General features: G+C 35.9%; 1 protein-coding gene across 1 annotated transcript in view; it reads left to right on the plus strand.

Annotated features, from left to right (window-relative positions):
- Positions 1-23,632, plus strand: part of LOC123559535 (AMP deaminase 2-like) — a 130,537-nt gene that overhangs the window by 4,015 nt on the left and 102,890 nt on the right. Inside the window, 1 exon segment of the mRNA XM_053552600.1 lies at positions 8,813-8,863. Within this exon segment, the coding sequence (XP_053408575.1) occupies positions 8,813-8,863 (51 nt within the window).

A 23,632-nucleotide genomic window follows, 5' to 3' on the forward strand; every position in this document is an offset into this window, starting at 1 on the left:
CAAATCAAAGGAAAAGCTTGTTAACACTCTAGAGGTCACAATTTTGGCCCTATCCTAACGAAACTTGATCAGAATGTTATCCTCAATAAAGTCTTGGACAAGTTCGATATTGGGTAATCTGGGGTCAAAAACTAGGTCACCAGGTCAAATCAAAGGAAAAGCTTGTTAACACTGTAGAGGCCGCATTTATGACTATATCTTCATCAAACTTGGTCAGAATGTTAATGTTGATGATCTTAAGGTCCAGTTTGAATCTGGGTCATGTAGGATCAAAAACTAGGTCACCAGGTCAAATCAAAGGAAAAGCTTGTTAACACTCTAGAGGTCACAATTTTGGCCCTATCTTAACGAAACTTGATCAGAATGTTATCCTCAATAAAGTCTTGGACAAGTTCGATATTGGGTAATCTGGGGTCAAAAACTAGGTCACCAGGTCAAATCAAAGGAAAAGCTTGTTAACACTGTAGAGGCCGCATTTATGACTATATCTTCATCAAACTTGGTCAGAATGTTAATGTTGATGATCTTAAGGTCCAGTTTGAATCTGGGTCATGTAGGATCAAAAACTAGGTCACCAGGTCAAATCAAAGGAAAAGCTTGTTAACACTCTAGAGGCCATATTTATGACTTTATCTTCCTGAAACTTGGTCAGAATGTTAAACTTGATGATCTTTAGGATAAATTCGAATCTGGGTCCTGTCGGGTCAAAAACTAGGTCACCAGGTGAAACCAAAGGAAAAGCTAGTTAACACTTTAGAGGCTACATATATGACCATATCTTAATGAAACTTGGTCAGAATAATCTTTAGGTCAAGTTTAAATCTGGGTCAGGTGGGGTCAAAAACTAGGTCACTAGGTCATATCAAAGGAAAAGATTGTTAACACTCTAGAGGCCACATTTATGACTGTATCTTCATGAAACTTAGTCAGAATGTTAATCTTGATGATCTTTAGGTCAATAGGTCAGGTGAGCAATACAGGGCCTTCATGGCCCTGTTGTTTCATCCATGTGAACCAAATTTTATTGTTTTGGCTACAGGCTACATTAATGACCAGATTTAGTTTATACTCACACTCAGCAGTTCTTGTGGCAAGACCTACAAACTGACCTATATGTAGATGACCTTGAACCTCATGATCTTCACCTTCAAACTTAAAACCTAATATGCAACATTTTATGGTCATACAGCCCAATGAATGACCCAGTTTAGATCATAGTCACATTCAACAAATCTTGAGGTAAGACATGCATACAGTCTGACCTGTATATTGATGTGCTTGACCTTCATATGATCTTCACCTTTAAACTTAAAACCTCAAATAACATCTTTGGGCATACACCAGGGGGCATGTTTTTGGTTTTGAAAATTCATTTTCAGGCAATGGTAGCAGGGCCTGTTGGAAGATGATAATAGTGACTAAAAAGCAAATAAATCATGTTTTAGTGACAATGACATTTTTAGCTCGACTATTCGAAGAATAAGTAGAGCTATCCTACTCACCACGGCATCGGCGTCACACCTTGGTTAAGTTTTTTGTACCAGTCCACTTTTTGACAAAGTCTTTTGAGATAAAACTTTGAAACTTTCAACACTTGTTTACCATCACCATGTCCACTTGTAGGCAAGAGTACATAACTCTATCAAGGATTTTGGCTGAATTATGGCCCCTTTCGACATAGAAATCTTGGTTAAGTTTTTCGTACCAGTTCACATTTTGTGTTAAGTGTTTGACATATGGCTTTGAAACTTTTATCACTTGTTTATTATAACAGTTTCTATCTGTAGGCAAGAGTACATAACTATGTCAACTATTTTGGCAGAATTATGGCTCCTTTTGGACTTGGAAATTGGTACAATTTGTGTACAAGTCAGCGTTTTGTCAAAGCTATTTGATATGTGACTTTGAAACTTTTAACACTTGTTTATCACCATGATTCCCATCTGTAGGCAACAGTACAGAACTCTGTCAACTGTTTTGGCTAAATTATGACCCTTTTTTGGACTTGTAAATCAGTGAAGTTTTTCGTACCAATCTATATCATGCCTAACCTGTTTGGCATATGGCTTTGAAACTTTGAACCACTTGTTTACCTTCATAGTCTACTTACCTAGGACAAGGACTTGAGCTCGGTTATGGCCCTTTTCTGGACATAGAAATTAGTTAGGTTTCGCATACCAATCGATGTTTTGTCTATCAACTGTTTGATATATGGCTTTGACACTTTGAACATTTGCTTACCAACATGGTCACACATTGCATTATAGTGCAGAACTTACCGAAATTCATAAATGCAGGTACATTGTTTAAATTGTCTTATCTGTTCCTTTTCTTTTGTCTGAAAATCTCAGGTAATATTTTGACCCTATACTTCTATCAATGCTTCAAATAGTCGAGCGCGCTGTCAACAGACAGCTCTTGTTATTAAAGTATTTCATTAGAAAAGAAAATGACTCAAAAAGCACATTGTTCTCAATGGTTTACATGGTAACATAGATTTAGAAAGAGTTTTGGTAGGAATATGTTAATGAAAACTAGGATTTTTCTGAAATTTGAGGGGGATACAAACTGTTTGAGAGGGGAATAGGGTCACAAAGACACTAAAGCATGTTTGCTTGCTGGTGGTACATTGTAAGTAAGCAAAAAATTATTAAACCTGTTTTTATGGCATCAACAAATTTTCAGTATATTCTGGAATTGGTGTAACACAGGCATGATTATAATTATATATGAATTTAAAAAATGACTTTCCAGTTGCCACTCTGAAGCCTCTTTGGCAAATAATTGTCCTTATAATCAGGCCTGGTTCAGCCCCTACCTTAGCTGAATTTCATCCAAGAATATTTCTCCGTAAAAGATTTGCAATTTATATTAATACTCCAGCTGTTAAAAAGGCGCAAAAAATATTGTTTATTTTAATGTACATCTTTACAGTATTATATTTATGGATATTTTATAGTAATCACATACAGCAAATTTGTGATTCGTTGAATTTCTTTTTTTTTTACGTGTGATTTCATTATCTGTTATTTGAGAGCCAAGAGCCAAGACTCAGGATTTTGTTTAAGTGCTAATGAAAATTATGGAAAAACTGCTAAGTTTGCTATTCTGCCGTATTGAACCAAAAATCAATGATTAATATAGTAGATTTGCAATTAGTTCACAGGAATGACATTGTACATTGGCTTTTTTATCATCAGATTGCTTTTGTATTTTCCTAACCATACATAGCCTTACAGTTGTTTTTTAGCTCATCTGATTTTTTGAAAAAAAATGATGAGTTATTGTCATCACTTGAGCGGTTGTCGGCGTCTGCGTCGGCGTTGCCTGGTTAAGTTTTATGTTTAGGTCAGCTTTTCTCCTAAACTATCAAAGCTATTGCTTTGAAACTTGGAATACTTGTTCACCATCATAAGCTGACCCTGTATAGCAAGAAACATAACTGCATCTTGCTTTTTGCAAGATTTATGGCCCCTTTTGTACTTAGAAAATATCAGATTTCTTGGTTAAGTTTTATGTTTAGGTCAACTTTTCTCCTAAACTATCAAAGCTATTGCTTTGAAACTTGGAATACTTGTTCACCATCATAAGCAGACCCTGTACATCAAGAAACATAACTTCATCTTGCTTTTTGCAAGAATTATTGCCCCTTTTGGACTTAGAAAATCAGTTTTCTTGGTTAAGTTTTATGTTTAGGTCAGCTTTTATCCTAAACTATCAAAGCTATTGCTTTAAACCTTGCAACACTTGTTCACCATCATAAGCTGACCCTGTACAGCAAGAAACATAACTCCATCCTGCTTTTTGCAAGATTTATGGCCCCTTTTGGACTTAGAAAATATCAGATATTTTGGTTAAGTTTTATGTTTAGGTCAACTTTTTCTCTTAAACTATCAAAGCTATTGCTTTGAAACTTGCAACACTTGTTCACCATCATAAGCTGACCCTGTACAGCAAGCAACATAACTCCATCCTGCTTTTTGCAATAATTATTGCCCCTTTTGGACTTAAAAAATCATTTTCTTGGTTGAGTATTATGTTTAAGGCAACTTTTCTCATAAACTATCAAAGCTATTGCTTTAAAACTTGCAACAGTTTTTCACCATCATAAGTGGACACTGTACATCAAGAAACATAACTCTTTCCTGCTTTTTGCAAGAATGATGGCCCTTTTTAGACTTAGAAAATCATGGGTAGGACAATATTTCTATTATACAAAAAAAATCAGATGAGCGTCAGCACCCGCAAGGCGATGCTCTTGTTTACAAAAAATGTAAGCAGAAAAACAACAACAAAACTTAAATTAACACGCCTTCAAACTGTCATAACAATTTTTATGGAAGTTTATGACAAAAAATGTGATAATTAAAAAAATAGAATCCTTTATATATCTTTCGTCATATTTTGTGTTTAAATCTTATGGAAATTTGAATATGGATTGTTCTAGAAAGTATTCAAGTAAATACATGTAAGTACAGTATATTTATGTCTCCCCCAGGAGACATATTGTTTTTGCCCTGTCCGTCCGTCCGTCCGTCACACTTCATTTCCGAGCAATAACTGGAGAACCATTTGACCTATAACCTTCAAACTTCATAGGGTTGAAGGGCTTCTGGAGTAGACGACCCCTATTGTTTTTGGGGTCACTCCGTCAAAGGTCAAGGTCACAGGGGCCTGAACATTGAAAACCATTTCTGATCAATAACTAGAGAACCACTTGACCCAGAATGTTGAAACTTCATAGGATGATTGGTCATGAAGAGTAGATGACCCCTATTGATTTTGGGGTCACTCCGTCAAAGGTCAAGGTCACAGGGGCCTGAACATTGAAAACCATTTCCGATCAGTAACTAGAGAACCACTTGACCCAGAATGTTGAAACTTCATAGGATGATTGGTCATAAAGAGTAATTGACCCCTATTGATTTTGGGGTCACTCCATCAAAGGTCAAGGTCACAGGGGCCTGAACATTGAAAACCATTTCTGATCAATAACTAGAGAACCACTTGACTCAGAATGTTGAAACTTCTTAGGATGATTGTACATGCAAAGTAGATGACCCCTATCGATTTTGGGGTCACTCCATTAAAGGTCAAGGTCACAGGGGCCTGAACATTGAAAACCATTTCCGGTCAATAACTTGAGAACCACTTGACCCAGAATGTTGAAACTTAATAGGATGATTGGTCATGCAGAGTAGATGACCCCTAACGATTATGGGGTCACTCTGTGAAAGGTCAAGGTCACAGGGGCCTGAACATGGAAAACCATTTCGGGTCAGTAACTTGAGAACCACTTGACCCAGAATGATGAAACTTCATAGGATGATTGGTCATGCAGAGTAGATGACCCCTAACGATTATAGGGTCACTCTGTTAAAGGTCAAGGCCACAGGGGCCTGAACATGGAAAACCATTTCCAATCAATAACTTGAGAACCTCTCGACCCAGAATGTTGAAACTTCATAGGATGATTGTTCATGCAGGGTAAATGACCCCTATTGTTTTTGGGGCCACTCCGTTAAAGGTCAAGGTCACAGGGGCCTGAACATTGATAACCAGTTCTGATCAATAACTTGAGAACCACTTGACCCAGAATGTTGAAACTTCATAGGATGTAAAATCATTTTTTGGAAATAACTTGAGAACCAATTGACCTACAATGTTGAAACTTAATAGGATGATTGGACATGCAGAGTAGATGACCCCTATTTATTTTGAGGTCACTTGATCAAAGGTCAAGGTCACAGGAGCCTGAACAGTGACTGGAGAACCACTAGGCCAAGAGTGTTGAAATTTAGCGGGATGACTGGACATGCCAAGTAGATGATCCCTATTGCAGCCAACCATCAGTGTCTCTTTGATTTTTGCTCCTGACCCCTATTGACTTCTTGCCTATAGGACTTTGCATTGGGGGAGACATGCGCTTTTTTACAAAAGCATTTTCTAGTTTAATTTGTATTCTACTGTAGTAGCTATGAGTTAAATTCATCAGTTGGCAAAATGATTTCCATGATTGTTTTATTATGCAATTAGTAAATGTTTTTCATATAATGCATAATATGCATTAAGCAGATTTTTTCTATGTCACGAAAATGAAATTCATTCCCTACCTCTGTTTCATGTTGGAAAGTTGTCAAGATAATTTGTGTGGAACAAACAACAAACAGGCCACAACAAACAGGCACTCACTGAGATTAAATTTCTGATGTCATGAGAGTGTCTTTTATATATACAAAATGTAACTGTGTTGAAACTTACACTAGAAAATTAGTAAATAATAATGCACAATAAAGTACACTGTATAGTGAAAACATGATAATTTGGTTTTATTAACAACCAGTGTTTAATTGTCGGTATCATTATCACGAAAAAAGTCATAAAATTCAAAGTGATAATACATTTTATACCTACAAAAAATGGTAAATTTATTTTATCATAAACATGCATCCATTGTTGGATTTAGTATAGGTTAGTGTTTATTAATGTGTATTTACAAAGTTTCAAATCAGCTACGAGCGGCGCACTAACCTACTTAGTGTTTGAAATTATTTTTTGTTTCCGGATGACGTCGGAGCGAATAAATTCATTAATTAACACACCTTTAATGTCCCTTATATACACATGACTAACCTGATTAATAAACGACTGCAAGTTAATGCTGATTTACTAAAATAAATTTCCCCAAAATTTGAAAAGAACTGCAATGCCAATGGACAAAAAATAATTTAAACACTAATTTGAATACGAGGTTACTTGATACAATCAAATTATTGTGTTTTATCAATATAAATTCACAGGTTTCCAATGCTTTAGTTCTCTGTGTACAATGATTCAGCAGACGAGAGTTCATAAAATCTAAAAGGGATTGTCAGCATCAAATAAATTTGTATAAATTAAAGCCAAATCCTAATTTTCTTTATTCGGTATGGCAGAATGAATCAGAGTGAATATGCTGACTCTTCCTCTTATTTGTATTTAGGAAGGGTGAACATTGAATGACCTTAGTCTAACTTTTAGCGCAATAGTATGGCTTAGAATGCAGCTGGGACTTTGGAATCAGCATGTTGTACACCTTCAACTGATGGGAATAAGTTTAAGATTTGAAAACTGGAAATTACACTTCTGTGAAATCATTTAACTTTATGGGCATCAGTTTCATGTTTTTAGCTATTTCTTGGGGATATGAATTTTTGGATAAAAATTTCCTCTTGAACATAAAATGAATAGAAATTTTACTCATCAATGAATTGTTTCACAAAAGCCACAAAAACTATAGTCTCCATAGAATATAAGATCCCAGTGTTTAGAAAATTGGAGAAGAGAACATTAAACCATCTAAATGTGTAAGGAATCTTAGTGCTTTTCTAGACTCCAAAATGAGCATGGAAAAACATATAAACTCAGTTTGTAGATCAGGGTACGGACAGCTACGTCAAATAGGCCACATCAGGAAATATCTTAATACAGATGCTACAAAATCTCTAGTAAAATCACTCGTCACTTCACGCCTTGATTATTGCAATGTATGGTATTCCGAAGGTCTTGCTGAATAGACTTCAGAGTCTTCAGAACACTGCAGCTCAAATTATAACGAGAATATCGCGTTATGATCACATTACGCTGGTATTAAAAGAACTGCATTGGATACCAGTTACTCATAGAGTGGACTTTAAGATTCTAGTTCACACATACAAAGCATTGCATGACCAATCACCGGTCTATGTTAAAGACTTACTAGAAGTCTATCAGCCAGCTAGAAATGAGATCTAAGAACAACTAAAAACAACTAGTTGTTCCAAAAAGCAAAACTGTGAGGTACGGTGATCGTAGTTTTTCATCAGCAGCACCGAAGTTATGGAATGCTCTTCCGGCTACCATTAGAGACGCTAAATGCTTGGATGCTTTCAAACGATCATTGAAAACACACTTTTTCTTCAAGATCTATTGAAACTCACTTTGCACTGGAAAACAAGCTTTGCAATGGAAATTATTTCCTATTGTTAATTGTTCTTTGATAATATCTAGGACAATTAAAATGTAGAGTAAAACCTGATTCAGGCTAAATACCTTTTATTGTTGATTCATTTTTTTGTGTTGTATTGTATGTCCATATCATTCTGTGATATGTAGTTTGTACAGCGCTTTTGAACGTTTATTTTATAGATGAAAAGAGTGCTATAAAAATCTGGTAAATAATAATTTAGTGTACCACAGCTTTGTTTATGACAGAGAACTTAGTATTAGCTGAAAGAGCAGTATTGGTGTAAAATTTTATTCAAATCTGCAACATTGTCTCTGAGCACATATATGAGCTGTGGTGGCCTAATGAATATTCTGCCCCACAGTCTGGAGGTCGAAGGTTCGAGCTCTGTCAGTGGTGGGTTTTGTTACTGAAGAGAGACCAGTTGGTGAGCGGCCAGCTAGTTAAATAATGGTTATATACCGATTGCCTACCTTCCTGGTGCCTGGCATTAAAAAATAGGAATCGGGAAGTAATGCTGTGCAATGCATGTAGGTGTCTCATAAACCAAATTGGCTGGCCCTTTCAGTAGGGGTGACACAATAATAAACAAACACTTCTCTTTACTTTTTATATGAAATTGGCCAATGGCAAGGTAGCAGTATGGGACTAGTCAAGTCAGTTTTATGTTTGGAAACCCTGGACTTTTTTTTCTGAGTTTTCATTTAACAATTTTTTGTTGTTGATTTCAGCTATTATATACTGTAATTGTCTCCAAGAATCAATCATACTAATATGTGATTTTACCTTTTGCTAACACTATATATTTACTCTGTCTGTACCTTTCAGAGCAGCTCCTTTAATTGCGGAAACCCTCAGCCCAGTCCATGATGATCCTGTGTGAGTGATACATATATAATCTTGCACGCTTGTTTTGTATTTCAGAATGAAATATTGTGTCAGTCAAATTTAATGGATGCATTTTTTTTCTGTCTGTCTTTCACAATACCAGTTTAGAAATTTATCTGTTAAATTAAAACATGTTTTTATGTTTAATTAGATAATAATGTCAGGTGGGACAGACATCATTATTTCTAGCAAAGTTTAAAGTGAACCAAATACAACAGCTTATTGTAATTTTTTAGCTCGACTATTCGAAGAATAAGTAGAGCTATCCTACTCACCACGGCGTCGGCGTCACACCTTGGGTTAAGTTTTTCGTACCAGTCCACATTTTGACAAAGTCTTTTGAGATAAAGTTTTGAAACTTTCAACACTTGTTTACCATCATCATGGCCAGTTATAGGCAAGAGCACATAACTCCATCAAGGATTTTGGCTGAATTATTGCCCCTTTTGACTTAAAAATCATGGTTAAGTTTTTCGTACCAGTTCATATTTTGACAAAGTCTTTTGAGATAAAGCTTTGAAACTTTCAACACTTGTTTACAATCACCATGTCCAGTTATAGGCAAGAGCACATAACTCCATCAAGGATTTTGGCTGAATTATGGCCCTTTTTGACTTAGAAATCTGGGTTAATATTTCGTACCAGTTCATATTTTGACAAAGTCTTTTGAGGTAAAGCTTTGAAACTTTCAACACCTGTTTACCATCACCATGTCCAGTTATAGGCAAGAGTACATAACTCCATCAAGGATTTTGGCTGAATTATGGCCCCTTTTGACTTAGAAATCTTGGTTAAGTTTTTCGTACCAGTTCATATTTTTTTGTAGTGTTTGACATATGGCTTTGAAACTTTTATCACTTGTTTAGTATAATAGTCTCTATCTGTAGGAAAGAGAACATAACTCTGTCATCTATTTTGGCTGAATTATGGCCCTTTTTGGACTTTGAAATTGGTTCTGTTTTCATACAAGTCCATGTTTTGTCAAAACTATTTGACATAATTAAATTATGGCTTTTAAACTTTGAACACTTGTTTATCATTATGATTTCCATCTGTAGGCAAGAGTACATAACTGTATTTTGACTGAATTATGGCCCTTTTTGGACTTTGAAATTGGCTCATATATTGCCATTTAGTGCAAGACTTATCGAAATCAAAGTAATACAGGAACAGTGTTTGTCTAATCTATTTATTTCTTTTGTCTGAATATCCGTGGAAATATTTTGACCCCATTCTTCAATCAATTCTTCGAATAGTCGAGCGCGCTGTCATCAGACAGCTCTTGTTTTATTTTGTTCCATACATCTTTTGCCTGATTGTCTGAAACTTCACTTTTAATATTTTTAATCTTTAATCATTAATGGCATGAATACTGTATACATAAATGGGAATCAAACGATTGTTGAAATGTCTTAAGTTTGACTGATACTTTCAGACAGTGGTAGAGGAGTTAGATATATGTATGCATGTACCTTGGCCTGTAACTTGTTCTAGCATGCACTTTATGGTATATATGTATCTTGTAGGACTAAATATGTATCCAAGATTTACTAATTATTAATCCCTGTACGTGGCCTGTATACACCAACTCTGCCTATGTATGGAAGAGCCATTAGATAAGTTTTTCATTTAGTTCCAGTAATAAACACTGCTCTTTGTTGAACTTGACTTAAAAAAGAGATAGAGCCATTGAAAGAGATAGAGCTGTTGTTTACAGGTTATGCTAAAGTTATTTCTGGCAATGGGTGCACTTTTGTAGTCACAGATCACCCTGTATTTAGCAGTCAAGGGAGCAGCACAGTCTGGCTGCTGAAGACAGGTGGCTGCTTAAGACAAGTTGAAATAAGAACAAAATGCAAGCTTGTGAAGGTAGCTGACGGGCAGCTTATTAGGCAAGACAGCTTAATACAGGTGGCCACTATAGTATGTTCATCTGTATGCTGGTTTAATCCTGAACTGTCTAAGTACGCGTTCCATTAAATGTATATTAAGAGCAGAGAAAAAGGAGGAATAAAGAGTATGAATTTAGAATATTTAAGCATAAAGGTCTTGTGCATGAAATCTCATAATTTTTGCTTCCTTATTGCATTGCGTACCAGCTCTGAGCAGCTCTTTTCAGTGTGTCACAGCCTAACTATGTGTCAGATAGGGAGAAGTATTTCAATTTTTTGTAGGTAAATTTTATGAAAGTATGTGTGCAAGTATATACCAGATTTCCTTGTACAATGATGGCATTTAACATGCCAAACCTACTACTGGGCGTATCGTAGTTTTGCATTATTAATCTTGAAATCTTTGGTAAACAAATCCTTTGTCCAATTAGATCTTTGAATTGAATGTCTAAACATGATTGGTGAAAAAAAAAATCATGTGAAAATATGAACCTGCCTATAAAATTGCAACTTTAAAGCATATTTATTATTTAAGCAGGTATAATGGAAGACTTGAAACATTATTATTCGCTGTTTCGCATAATTTCAAGATTTTAAGCTCACCTGTCACAAAGTGACAAGGTGAGCTTTTGTGATCGCGCGGTGTCCGTCGTCCGTGCGTCCGTCCGTCCGTAAACTTTTGCTTGTGACCACTCTAGAGGTCACATTTTTCATGGGATCTTTATAAAAATTGGTCAGAATGTCCTGATGATATCTAGGTCAAGTTCGAAACTGGGTCACGTGCCGTCAAAAACTAGGTCAGTAGGTCTAAAACTAGAAAAACCTTGTGACCTCTCTAGAGGCCATATATTTCACAAGATCTTCATGAAAATTGGTCAGAATGTTCACCTTGATGATATCTAGGTCAAGTTCGAAACTGGGTCATGTGCGGTCAAAAACTAGGTCAGTAGGTCTAAAAATAGAAAAACCTTGTGACCTCTCTAGAGGCCATATATTTCACAAGATCTTCATGAAAATTGGTCAGAATGTTCACCTTGATGATATCTAGGTCAAGTTCGAAACTGGGTCATGTGCCATCAAAAACTAGGTCAGTAGGTCTTAAAATAGAAAAACCTTGTGACCTCTCTAGAGGCCATATATTTCACAAGATCACGTGTTGTCAAAAACTAGGTCAGTAGGTCAAATAATAGAAAAACCTTGTGACCTCTCTAAAGGCCATATTTTACATGGGATCTGTATGAAAGTTGGTCTGAATGTTCATCTTGATGATATCTAGATCAAGTTCGAAACTGGGTCACGTGCGGTCAAAAACTAGGTCAGTAGGTCTAAAAATAGAAAAACCCTGTGACATCACTAGAGGCCATATATTTCATGAGATCTTCATGAAAACTGGTCAGAATGTTCATCTTGATGATATCTAGGTCAAGTTCGAAAGTGGGTCACGTGCCTACAAAAACTAGGTCAGTAGGTCAAATAATAGAAAAACCTTGTGACCTCTCTAGAGGCCATATTTTTCATGGAATCTGTATGAAAGTTGGTCTGAATGTTCATCTTGATGATATCTAGGTCAGGTTCAAAAGTGGGTCACGTGCCATCAAAAACTAGGTCAGTAGGTCAAATAATAGAAAAACCTTGTGACCTCTCTAAAGACCATATTTTTCATGGGATCTGTATGAAAATTGGTCCGAATGTTCATCTTGATGATATCTAGGTCAAGTTTGAAACAGGGTCATGTGCGGTCAAAAATTAGGTCAGTAGGTCTAAAAATAGAAAAACCTTGTGACCTCTCTAGAGGCCATACTTGTGAATGGATCTCCATAAAAATTGGTCAGAATGTTCACCTTGGTGATATCTAGGTCAGTTTTGAAACTGGGTCATGTGCCATCAAAAACTAGGTCAGTAGGTCAAATAATAAAAAAACCTTGTGACCTCTCTAGAGGCCATACTTTTCATGGGATCTGTATGAAAGTTGGTCTGAATGTTCATCTTGATGATATCTAGGTAAAATTTGAAACTGGGTCAACTGCGGTCAAAAACTAGGTCAGTAGGTCTAAAATTATTAAAATCTTTTGACCTCTCTAGAGGCCATATGTTTCAATGGCTCTTCATGAAAATTGATCTGAATGTTCACCTTGATGATATCTAGGTCAGTTTCGAAACTGCGGTCAAAAACTAGGCCAGTAGGTATAAAAATAGAAAAACCTTGTGACCTCTCTAGAGGCCATATTTTTCATGAGATCTTCATGAAAATTAGTGAGAATGTTCACCTTGATGATATCTAGGTCAAGTTCAAAAGAGGGTCACATACCTTCGAAAATTAGGTCAATAGGTCAAATAATAGAAAAACCTTGTGACCTCTCTAGAGACCATATTTTTCAATGGATCTTCATGAAAATTGGTCAGAATTTTTATCTTGATAATATCTAGGTCAAGTTCAAAACTGGGTCACATGAGCTCAAAAACTAGGTCACTATGTCAAATAATAGAAAAAACGACGTCATACTCAAAACTGGGTCATGTGGGAAGAAGTGAGCGATTCAGGACCATCATGGTCCTCTTGTTTTTTGTTTGGTGAAAAGTTAGTTTTTAGCTCACCTGAGCATGAAGTGCTCAAGGCTAGCTTTTGTGATCGCCCTGTGTCCGTCGTCGTCCGTCCATTCGTTCGTCCAAGCTCACATTTGCATACTTAGGTGGCTACCTAGGAACAATAGGTAACTGTACTTTTTCTTTCATGTCATTCATTCCGTAAGGCTTTTATGTGGCTATTTTTCTCTTACGTGGCTAAAAGAACAATAGAGAGAACAAAAGAGTAGCCACATAAGTATCCATATGTAGGAACGTCCGTCCGTCCGTCGTCAACAATTTTACTGTTAACACTAGAGGTCACAATTTTGACCTAATCTTAATGAAACTTGGTCAGAATGTTACCCTCAATAAAATCTTGGACGAGTACGATATTGGGTCATCTGGGGTCAAAACCTAGGTCACCAGGTCAAATCAAAGGAAAAGCTTGTTAACACTCTAGAGGTCACAATTTTGGCCCAATCTTAATGAAACTTGGTCAGAATGTTACCCTCAATAAAATCTTGGACAAGTTCGATATTGGGTCATCTGGGGTCAAAAACTAGGTCACCAGGTCAAATCAAAGGAAAAGCTTGTTAACACTCTAGAGGTCACAAATTTGGCCCAATCTTAATGAAAGGTCAGAATGTTACCCTGAATAAAATCCTGGACGAGTTTGATATTGGGTCATCTGGGGTCAAAAATTAGGTCACCAGGTCAAATCAAAGGAAAAGCTTGTTAATACTATAGTGGCCACATTTATGACTGTATCTTCATGAAACTTAATCAGAATGTTAATCTTGATGATCTTTAGGTCAAGTTTGAATCTGGGTCACGTGGGGTCAAAAACTAGGTCACCAGGTCAAATCAAAGGAAAAGCTAGTTAACACTTTAGAGGTTACATTTATGACCATATCTTAATGAAACTTGGTCAGAATGTTGATCTTGATCATCTTTAGGTCAGTAGGTCAATAGGTCAGGTGAGCGATCTAGGGCCTTCATGGCCCTCTTGTTTTTGTAGGTAGGGCATCTTAGATGGAGAACTGCAGTATATCGTCTCATATATCAACAGAATTTAAACTAAATTACAAGTTAAATATAATATTAAGGTGTAGTAAGAAATTTATTACTTAGCACTTGATGGTTATTAAGTTTATTGTACCCCCCGAACAACAAAGTTGTAAGGGGGGGGTATACTGGTTTCAGGTTGTCTGTCTGTCCGTCCGTCTGTCTGTCCGTCTGTCTGTCTGTCCGTAGACACAGTCTTGTGCGCACCATCTCTCCTCATCCCCTTGACACAATTTAATGAAACTTCACACAAGTGATCAGTAACAACAGTAGTTGTGCATGGGGCATGTTAGGTTCTTTCAGAAAAAAAATTGCAGAGTTACGGGACTTTGTTTTTCGTTAACATACTATGTACATACAGTCTACATATGCAATCTTGTGCACGCCTAATCTTCCGAACCCTTGCACACAATTTAATGAAACTTCACACAAGTGACAGTACCAAACCCAGTATAGTTGTGCATGGTGCATGTTACGTTCTTTTAGATAAATATTCTGCATAGTTATGGGACTTTGTTTTTTGTTACTATACTGTATACATACAGTCTATATACATACAGTCCACATAATTATGCAATCTTGTGTGCGTGCGTCAGATTGCAATGTACTATGTCAGTGCATGCGGGGGGTACATTCATCACCTTTAGTGATAGCTCTAGTTAACTTAAGTGTACCCAGGAGATTTCTACATGCACTAATATATTGTCATATAAAATGTTGAGATTTCTGTATGTTATCCATTTAGGAACATAAAGAAACTAAGGAAAATTTGTTTCTGTAAACCAGTTTGTTTTGTTTGCCAAAGTTATTATAAATAATTGTTTTGTTTCGTATGAATATAGCTATGGGGGAGACATATTGTTTTTTGCCTTCGCTGTCTGTCAGTCCGTCCACATTAAGCTTGTCAGGCTTTCACAGGTCAATTAAACTGCTGGTCGGATTTCGATAAACCTTCACTGTTACAGGAGTGATTAGTACCAATTTTTAAGCCTAGTTGTGCATATTGTCGACACGTTTCACTTTCCTGCACAGAATGGCCACAAGAGCTAAAAATACAAAACATTTGTCCGACTTTCACAGGTCAAACTGCTGGCCGGATTTCAACAAAACTTCACAGGAGTAATCAGTACTAAGCCTTGTTGTGCATATTGCCACACATTCCGCTTTGCTGCACAAAATGGCCACCAGAGCTAAAGATAGAAAAATCTTGTCCGGCTTTCATAGGTCAAACTGCTGGCTGGATTTCAACTAAACTTCACAGGAGTGATCAGTACCAACCTTAGTTGTGCATATTGCTGGCATGTTCTGCTTCACTGCACAAAATGGCCATCAGAGTGAAAAATAGAAAAATCTTACATGGCTTTCACAGGTAAAACTGCTGGACCCATTTTGACGAAACTTCACAGGAGTGATTAGAACCAAGCCTAGTTGTGCATATCACCGACACATACCGCTTCGCTGCACAAAATGCCACCAGAGCTAAAGGTATACATAGGGGGGAGACATGTTTTTGTGACAAAAACACTTTCTAGTTAAAATTTACATTGTGGAAAAATTTCTACTCACGAAACTACATTTTATTTCACTGTATTATAGACCATGTGATTATTTACGGCTGAGAAGTTTCATTAAAATCTACATTGTGAAAAAATTTCTACTTATAAAAATACATTTTATTTCACCTTGTTACGGACCATGTGATTATTTACGACTTTGAGAAGTTTCATTAAAATCTATATTGTTGAAAATCTTAAAATTTTCTACTGACGAAAATGTTATGAAAATTGCAATTTTACCATAGACTCCCATTATCAAAACTTGTTTGAGGTCCAAATTTTTCAAAGCAGTTCAAACCAAAAATCAAGCACATGATTTGTTTTTTATTTGCCAAAGTTTCTAAGTATATTCACACCCTATAAACGACTGTATCCCCCGCTTCCTCTTGCGAGTGATCAAAACAATAAAATGACAGGGAAAAAGGGTAAGAATCGTCATTAAATTTCATTATTTGACTTACACTGTATGTGTATTTAATTTAAAAACGATAAGCCCTAACAAAAATATTGAATATGATGATATAATAAAATCAACGACAGTAATGTTAAAAAATTTTTGACTGATCACACTCATTGCATGAAAATTCTCTCGACCAAGTCACGAAATTGATGAATATCACGCCAGATTGATTTGTAATCCAATTATCCATCATGTTTTCTGTAATAAGTATGCATACTCCATAAATGTATGTAAATAAAATGTTTTGTTTCTGTTGCGTTTTTGAATGAAATTAATTTTTTCTAGTCGGTAAAAAAACATTTACTGTATGCCGCTTGCCAATTTTGATATTTGATCTGAATTCGTATTTGCGATGATACGTATTCCATCTTGCAATTACAAAAGGCGATTTATGTCCTTAAAATGCGTAAATGAAATAAAAAGTATGCGTACACAATTGTTTCTTTTGATCAGTCTTCATGTTTATAATGTCATTAAATGTCGAACCCAACACCCCCACCCCCATGCGATGCTTATACTAATCCATTCGGGGTGGTTGGATTCGAGTGTCTGTAACTCGCTATCCTACTTAAATTACTTAATTAAATAATTAACTGAATGCTTCAGCATCGTTTACATGCAAGTGTTCAGAGTTGGCCGTACACACATATACTATCAAGAAAATACAAATTAGAAACTGAATGTATAAAGCAAGGTCCCTACCATGTCTTGCAAAAAATTAATATCAATTTTCCTATGGAAACACACGAAGTAATGTTACCTTCCGATTTCAAAATATCAGTGAGATAAAACAGGAGAGGGCTATAGGTTGACCCCCCCGTCTGTCTGTCCGTCTGCAAAAAATGATCCTCGATTAAAAACAACAAACAAAACTATTTTCACCCGCAAGTATCCTGCGGATGAACGTATACGTAAAAAAGGATAATGAATATATTATCAGAAAAATCGATTAAGTCCTTTTTAGTAATTCAGAGTTAACTTCATGGTGAACATCAACAAGATTCAAAAAGCAGCACAAAATAGCTGAATGGCCTAAAAGGTTTAACCCCGTTTCCCAAAAATAAAATAAAATGTTATCGTTACAAATACAGCCCTCATGTTTTACTGACTGTCAAGATTTACCGCTATTTCTCATGTTAGAAGTAGTTTGCATTTGATAGTGAAACGCACACACGCCAGGAATATGTCCTTGCGGATTTTGGGCGGGTTTTCATTGCTTTTTACAGTTTACAATTTATTAACAAGTCAATGCTCATAATAGGCCTCTGACAACAATTGTAACAATAACAAGTCATAGTAACAAAATCAGATTGACATGTAAAACCTCGTTGCAGAAAAAACTGAGATGTGGAAGGACGAAAACTAACTATTTATCTAAAAGCAGACAAATTTTCTTACAGGAAACAGCCAGTTTTAACAAAGTATTCTTTTTGTAAATTTTTCATAAGGTCAGAAAAAATTTAGAGTATCTGGATATTTAAAATAATATTCCCTCTAATAAATTAAATGTATAGATGAATATTATATTGACAAAAAAATATATTACATTTTTTATCAACTTGAAAATATCTTTTGTAATAAAAAGGAAATTCCCTCTCCTAAATATGTTACTGTTACACAAATGACAATACTTGTTCTCCTGCATTGTTTTCAAATCTACCTTTTTCTATTGGCAACCCTGATTCATGCATCTGAATTTTTCAAAGTGAAATGCTAAGGTCAAAAGGTAAAAGCTTGAAATATTTACAAATACAAATTCGTGTTTATACATTCTATAATTTAAACATTTGCTTGGGTTATTAACTGAATAGTTCCAGTTTTGTATAAACTGATTTTTAATTTTAAGTGTTAACAACATTTTTGAAGGAGTTACAAGAGCGAATCTTCTGATCTAACGACTAATTAGATATACCAAGAGAATCAAGAATTCTTTTAAAAAAACATAACCATTGAATTTCTGTTTCGTCTCTGAGACAGTGAGAGAAGTTCTGTACAAAATATTTCAAATTTTATTTTCCTTGGAGTTATTAACTTACTCCAAAAAGTTAACACTCTACATTTAAAAACGACTCGAAAGTGGTAAAAAACTAAGATCACCATACAACATTGTTATTAGGGGTACCTGCTTCAAATTTAAAAAGTTTTATATTATTTCAACTGAAATATATCAACAATATCTAAATTTTCAACCCCTCCCCCAACCTCTGGGGGCCTACAAGACATAGGGGTAACCATGGTATCGAAAAGGTGCAACTGCAAATAAATAGTTAAAAACAACTTCCTGAATTTACTAATAACTGCAAACAATAGCTTGCGTGCTTGATCAACTAAATGAGCCTCATTCTACCGAACTTGCCATTGAATGAAAATTGAATACCTAGTATGAGAAGTAGTCAACACTTTCTAAAATATTACCACTCTCCAAATTGAAATACTGAAGCATTTACGTATACCTCCTTATTTTTCCAAAATATGACAACTTTAAACCCGTATGAGGTGCAATACTCTGACATAGCATTAAGAGCTGACTGGAGGTCATTAGGGGTCTCTGCTAAGGTGACTGTGTCATCAGCATATAATAGCAAATATAACTTGAAGAAGAAAACTTCAAAATCGTTATCACTTAACATATGACTACAATTATCAAAAATAACTAAAGACCATGAAATTACTAGACAAAAAAGCTATTAATCATTCCAGAATAAAGAAAATAGAAAAGGAAAGAGATTTTCACCTTGTCTAACTCCTGTAAACACAAAAAAAAATCAGACAGAGTATGTTTGAATTTTTCACAAGACTTCGCTTTAACATACATGTTGAGAATAATTTTAAAACATTTACCATCAATATTTTAACTTAGAATCTTTCGCCACAGAGCAATACGATGACTGAGTTGAGGGAAATTTGGTTAATCCACAAAAACACAGTACAGTTTTTATTATTGACAAAATACATATCTATTAACAATTTTAAAGAAAATATATGATCAACAGGGCTATAATGTTTTCCAAATCCAGCCTGTTCTTCACACAATATGTTTTGACCTCAAAAGTGTTTAACCTAGTGTTTTATAAAGATGTGAACACTTTCCAAAACAGCTTAATATAGTTATGCCCCTGTAATTGTCAGGGTTATTAATGCTACCCTTATCTTGTACAAAGGTAAATAACACCATTACTCCAGATATCGGAAAAATACCCGACAAAGACAGACGACGGACACAGGATAGTCACAAAAGCTCTTCTAGAGCACTTCTTGCTCAGGTGAGGTAATAGACCCTCATTTTTTTCCTCTAATGGCACTTCTGCTTGTAAAATGGGGACTTATTTCATTCGCAGAATTATTTCAGTAAAATAAGACAATGTCATGTTAAAGTTCATGTGTTTATGGCAAATACAAAGACACAACTAAATAAAGCTGATTACTGTGCGACGCTGTCAAGAAAGCGATCCACAAAGGATTAGTAGATTTAATCTCGCGCCGCCTTCACCCCATTTACTGTTCATATTCTCACATGTTATTAATTGCAGTTCCGATTATATATTAGTTGGTTTGAAATTCTAGAAAATATAGTCTGTATGAGACACATTGTCACATTACGGTCTCATGATGGTGAACATTTGTGTCAAGTTATTTCAAAATCCCTTAATGCATAAAGACGTTATGGCACTGATACGAAACACAGACCATGATTCACCTTTAAGTGTAACTTTAAAAAGAAAAAGGAAAGTAATAAGATGGACACTAACTACCCACCCGCAAAATCAGTACATTTGATGTATATAAGAAGTATAAATAAAGCTCCCCTCTGGAGTACCAAGTTAGCGTCATTGAAGTTGGCGCTTTAATTACTTCAGCTCGACGCAATAACTATGTATTAGCAATCAATAGGAAGAAGTAACACTGAAGGCCCGTCTAAAATATGCTAATTATGCATCAAATGTCTTCGTCAGGAAGTATCTTTGAAGCTCTAATGAAGCACAACTGAAGTCCCAGCTGTAAAAAATATGGAATTATGCCTCAAATACGCTTCGTTCAGGAAGCACAATTGAAGTCTCACCCACTAAAGTACATTTAAAGTTCCATCTTAAATAAGTAGCATTATGTGCTCAAATGTGCTTCATGTAAAGAAGTATCTTTTAAGTATATCAAGAAGCATGATAAAGTCCCATCTGAAGTACCTTTAAAGCACTATCGAAGAAATTTTAAGCCCCTTGAAGCTGTTACTGAGCATGTACCAGACAAACCCGACTAACAGCTAAATGTTGACAGACACAGACAGACGGACATCGAGCGATCACAATAACTCACCTGAGCAATTCAGGTGAGCTAAAAACAGGCTAGTAAGCACAAAAGTCTCCCTTGCGAAATGGACCATTGCCAACCATGGTCAACCTATGGCTGTATGACCTTCGTTTATCATGGTTTAACAAAATAACAAATTGCCGACCATGGTTCAACCATGATTAAGATATGGTCTATGAACATGGTTAAATGAGAACCATGGTCAAACTATGATTAGGACATGGTCTATGAACATGGTTAACCATGAATAAACATGGTGAGAGTATGGTTAATGAACTTGGTTCAACATGATTAATGGACATGCTATTTGAATATAATTATTAGAACACAGACAACTACTGATCACTGTATATGAGCACTAAATACAAAGGCTTCAGAGCTTTGCAGCAGAAAATGCCTCCAAAATTAGGTTTTCAACCTTTGAAAGAAATTTCAATCCATCTTGACCAAAACACATACCGTAATTTCTGATACCCACAGATGAACAAGTATTTATAACACTTAATGCACCTTCACCATTAATATAAAGGCTGCTTTGAGGATTAAAAATCTACACTAGGAACAATATTAAACAATCAAAAATTTATTCCATAAAACCTTCATTTTACTGATTAGCTTTTTTGCATTTCTTTTGAACAGCTTGCACCTTCAATGTTATTTCTGTGTCTGTTAGTGCCAGGAAACTTTTCTTTTAACACTTTGCTTAAGCAAGCATACAATCTTGGATCAATTTGGGTTTGGGCTCTGTGTTGGTGTTTGCTGTCCTACCATTACACTACGGTAGTAATGTAGTCAGTGGAAAACAGAGCCAGAAGTTTTTTACAGCACTCAAAAAGGCTGTCCTCGTGACAAATCATATCCTTCAATTGTGGTTCTGTATAGCCATTATACTCCTCACACGGTTTCTGTTAAGGGCTACTAGGACTTTCTGAATGGCTGGACAGGATTGGTCCTTCAGGCAGATTAGATGCTTTATTGCTGGATTTCGCAGAATCTTAAAACCTTTCGAGTTCCCGAACCCTCTTCTTTAAGTGCCTAACCTGATCTTGAGTTCGTCAAATCCCTAAACAGAAGAAAAACTTTAATCAGTACAATGCATGTATACATACTTAATGTACTCATCCCGGGGACACATACAAAATTTTCTCCTGTACAGAAGTAATACCTGAGGTAATGAATACTATAATCTGATCTGAACAAAGATACTTTTTCTTGCACACCAGCATTCCGTAGACAGATTTGTAATGCAATCTTTCCAAAATAATGCAAAACAAGAAACGTTTAATAAACATATGCTCCCCTCATCTGCTCATGACCAACCTGCTTATCGAGTTTTAGAGACCTAGGCCCAAGCGTTTAGTGTTTTAACGTCAATGTCACTGACCTTGACCTAGTGATCTCAAAAACAATAGGGCTCATCTACTGGTCATGACCAACCTGCCTACCAAGTTCGAGGAACCTAGGACCAAGCATTCCCTGGTTATTGGTGGATCAAAAACGGTTTTACTGTTCAAAATCACTGTGACCTTGACTTTTGACCTCAAAAACAATAGGATCATCTACTGGTAATGACCACCTGTCTACTAAGTTCCAAGACATTTACATATATAGTCAACACTTACTTATATTGCCTGGAGACTGCAACAGTCACCAGATTTGTATCTGATTCAGGAAAATCATCCCCCTCCCACCTTTCCTGAAATTTTCATTTTTCACTGACTTACCATTTTCAAAATTCTCTACCAATTCACTGATCTTGAAAAACAAATTTCCCTGATTTTTCAAGGTAGGTGGCAACCCTGATCATAGAGTATCCCTCACACCCACCGTTATTAACTGGAAACCAATAACTGATCAGTCAATGTGACTTTGACCTGATGACCTCAGACTTTGACCTGTTGACTTCACAACTATAGGGTTCATCTAACATCATGACCAACCTGCCTACCAAGTTTGATATGCTTAGACCAAAGCATTCTCCAGTTTTTGATTGGAAACTGTTTTATTGTTCAAGTCACTGTGACCTTGACCTGGCGACCTCAAAAACAATAGGGGTCATCTACAGCTACCAGTCATGACAAACATTGTGACCTTGACCTTTGGCCTCAAAACAATACGGGCCATGACCAATGGCAACCTGCCTACCAAGTTTGAGGAACCTAGGCGCAAGCGTTTCCTAGTTTTTCTTTATCGGAGACCATTTGGTCTAACAATCAACATGTGCAAAGCAATATATTACACCTTCTTTGAAGTGTAGCATAATAACTACCAGTATTATATATATTGTCTGACAAACTTAATTTTGCCATGTACCTAGCTCAGACATTGAACATAAGTACAGACAGGGTAGTACATATCCAGAAGTACACAACAAAACCCTGTATATAAACCTAGATAATACCTTTTTTTAACACTGTCAGTTTCCATGCTGGTAATACTTTCTGGTCTTGGCTTCATGAGAAGATGTCCAGCCTTACTGTCTTCAACAATAGTAACTGAAATATGACAAGTAATAACCCTTATTCATGAAAATCACCATTAGATGAAAATCACCCCATATTACTACTCTTTTTCTCACTTTTTTGTTTGTTTATCAAGCCCCATTTAGGCAACCCCATTTAATATCACCATCATGGGTACAGTAGGGTCAAATATTACTAGTCCTTACAACATGAAGATGGTTACTAAACTTGGCATTCCAAAATACTAGGGCAGTCTACACTGTGGATTGCTAGGCATGTGATGATCAGATCTGACCCACGAGTCCATGCTTACAATTCACAAATCAAACCTTGATTCACCTGTTACTTTTATGAATATAAGCCCAACTTAAACTGACAAACATTACAATATTTCAACTGTAATCTAAATCAAACTAGAGTCTAATGGTAATTCAGTAAGCCCATGTACGCGTCTA

This window comes from Mercenaria mercenaria, chromosome 10, assembly GCF_021730395.1.
Source record: "Mercenaria mercenaria strain notata chromosome 10, MADL_Memer_1, whole genome shotgun sequence".
Classification (NCBI taxonomy): Eukaryota; Metazoa; Mollusca; class Bivalvia; order Venerida; family Veneridae; genus Mercenaria; species Mercenaria mercenaria.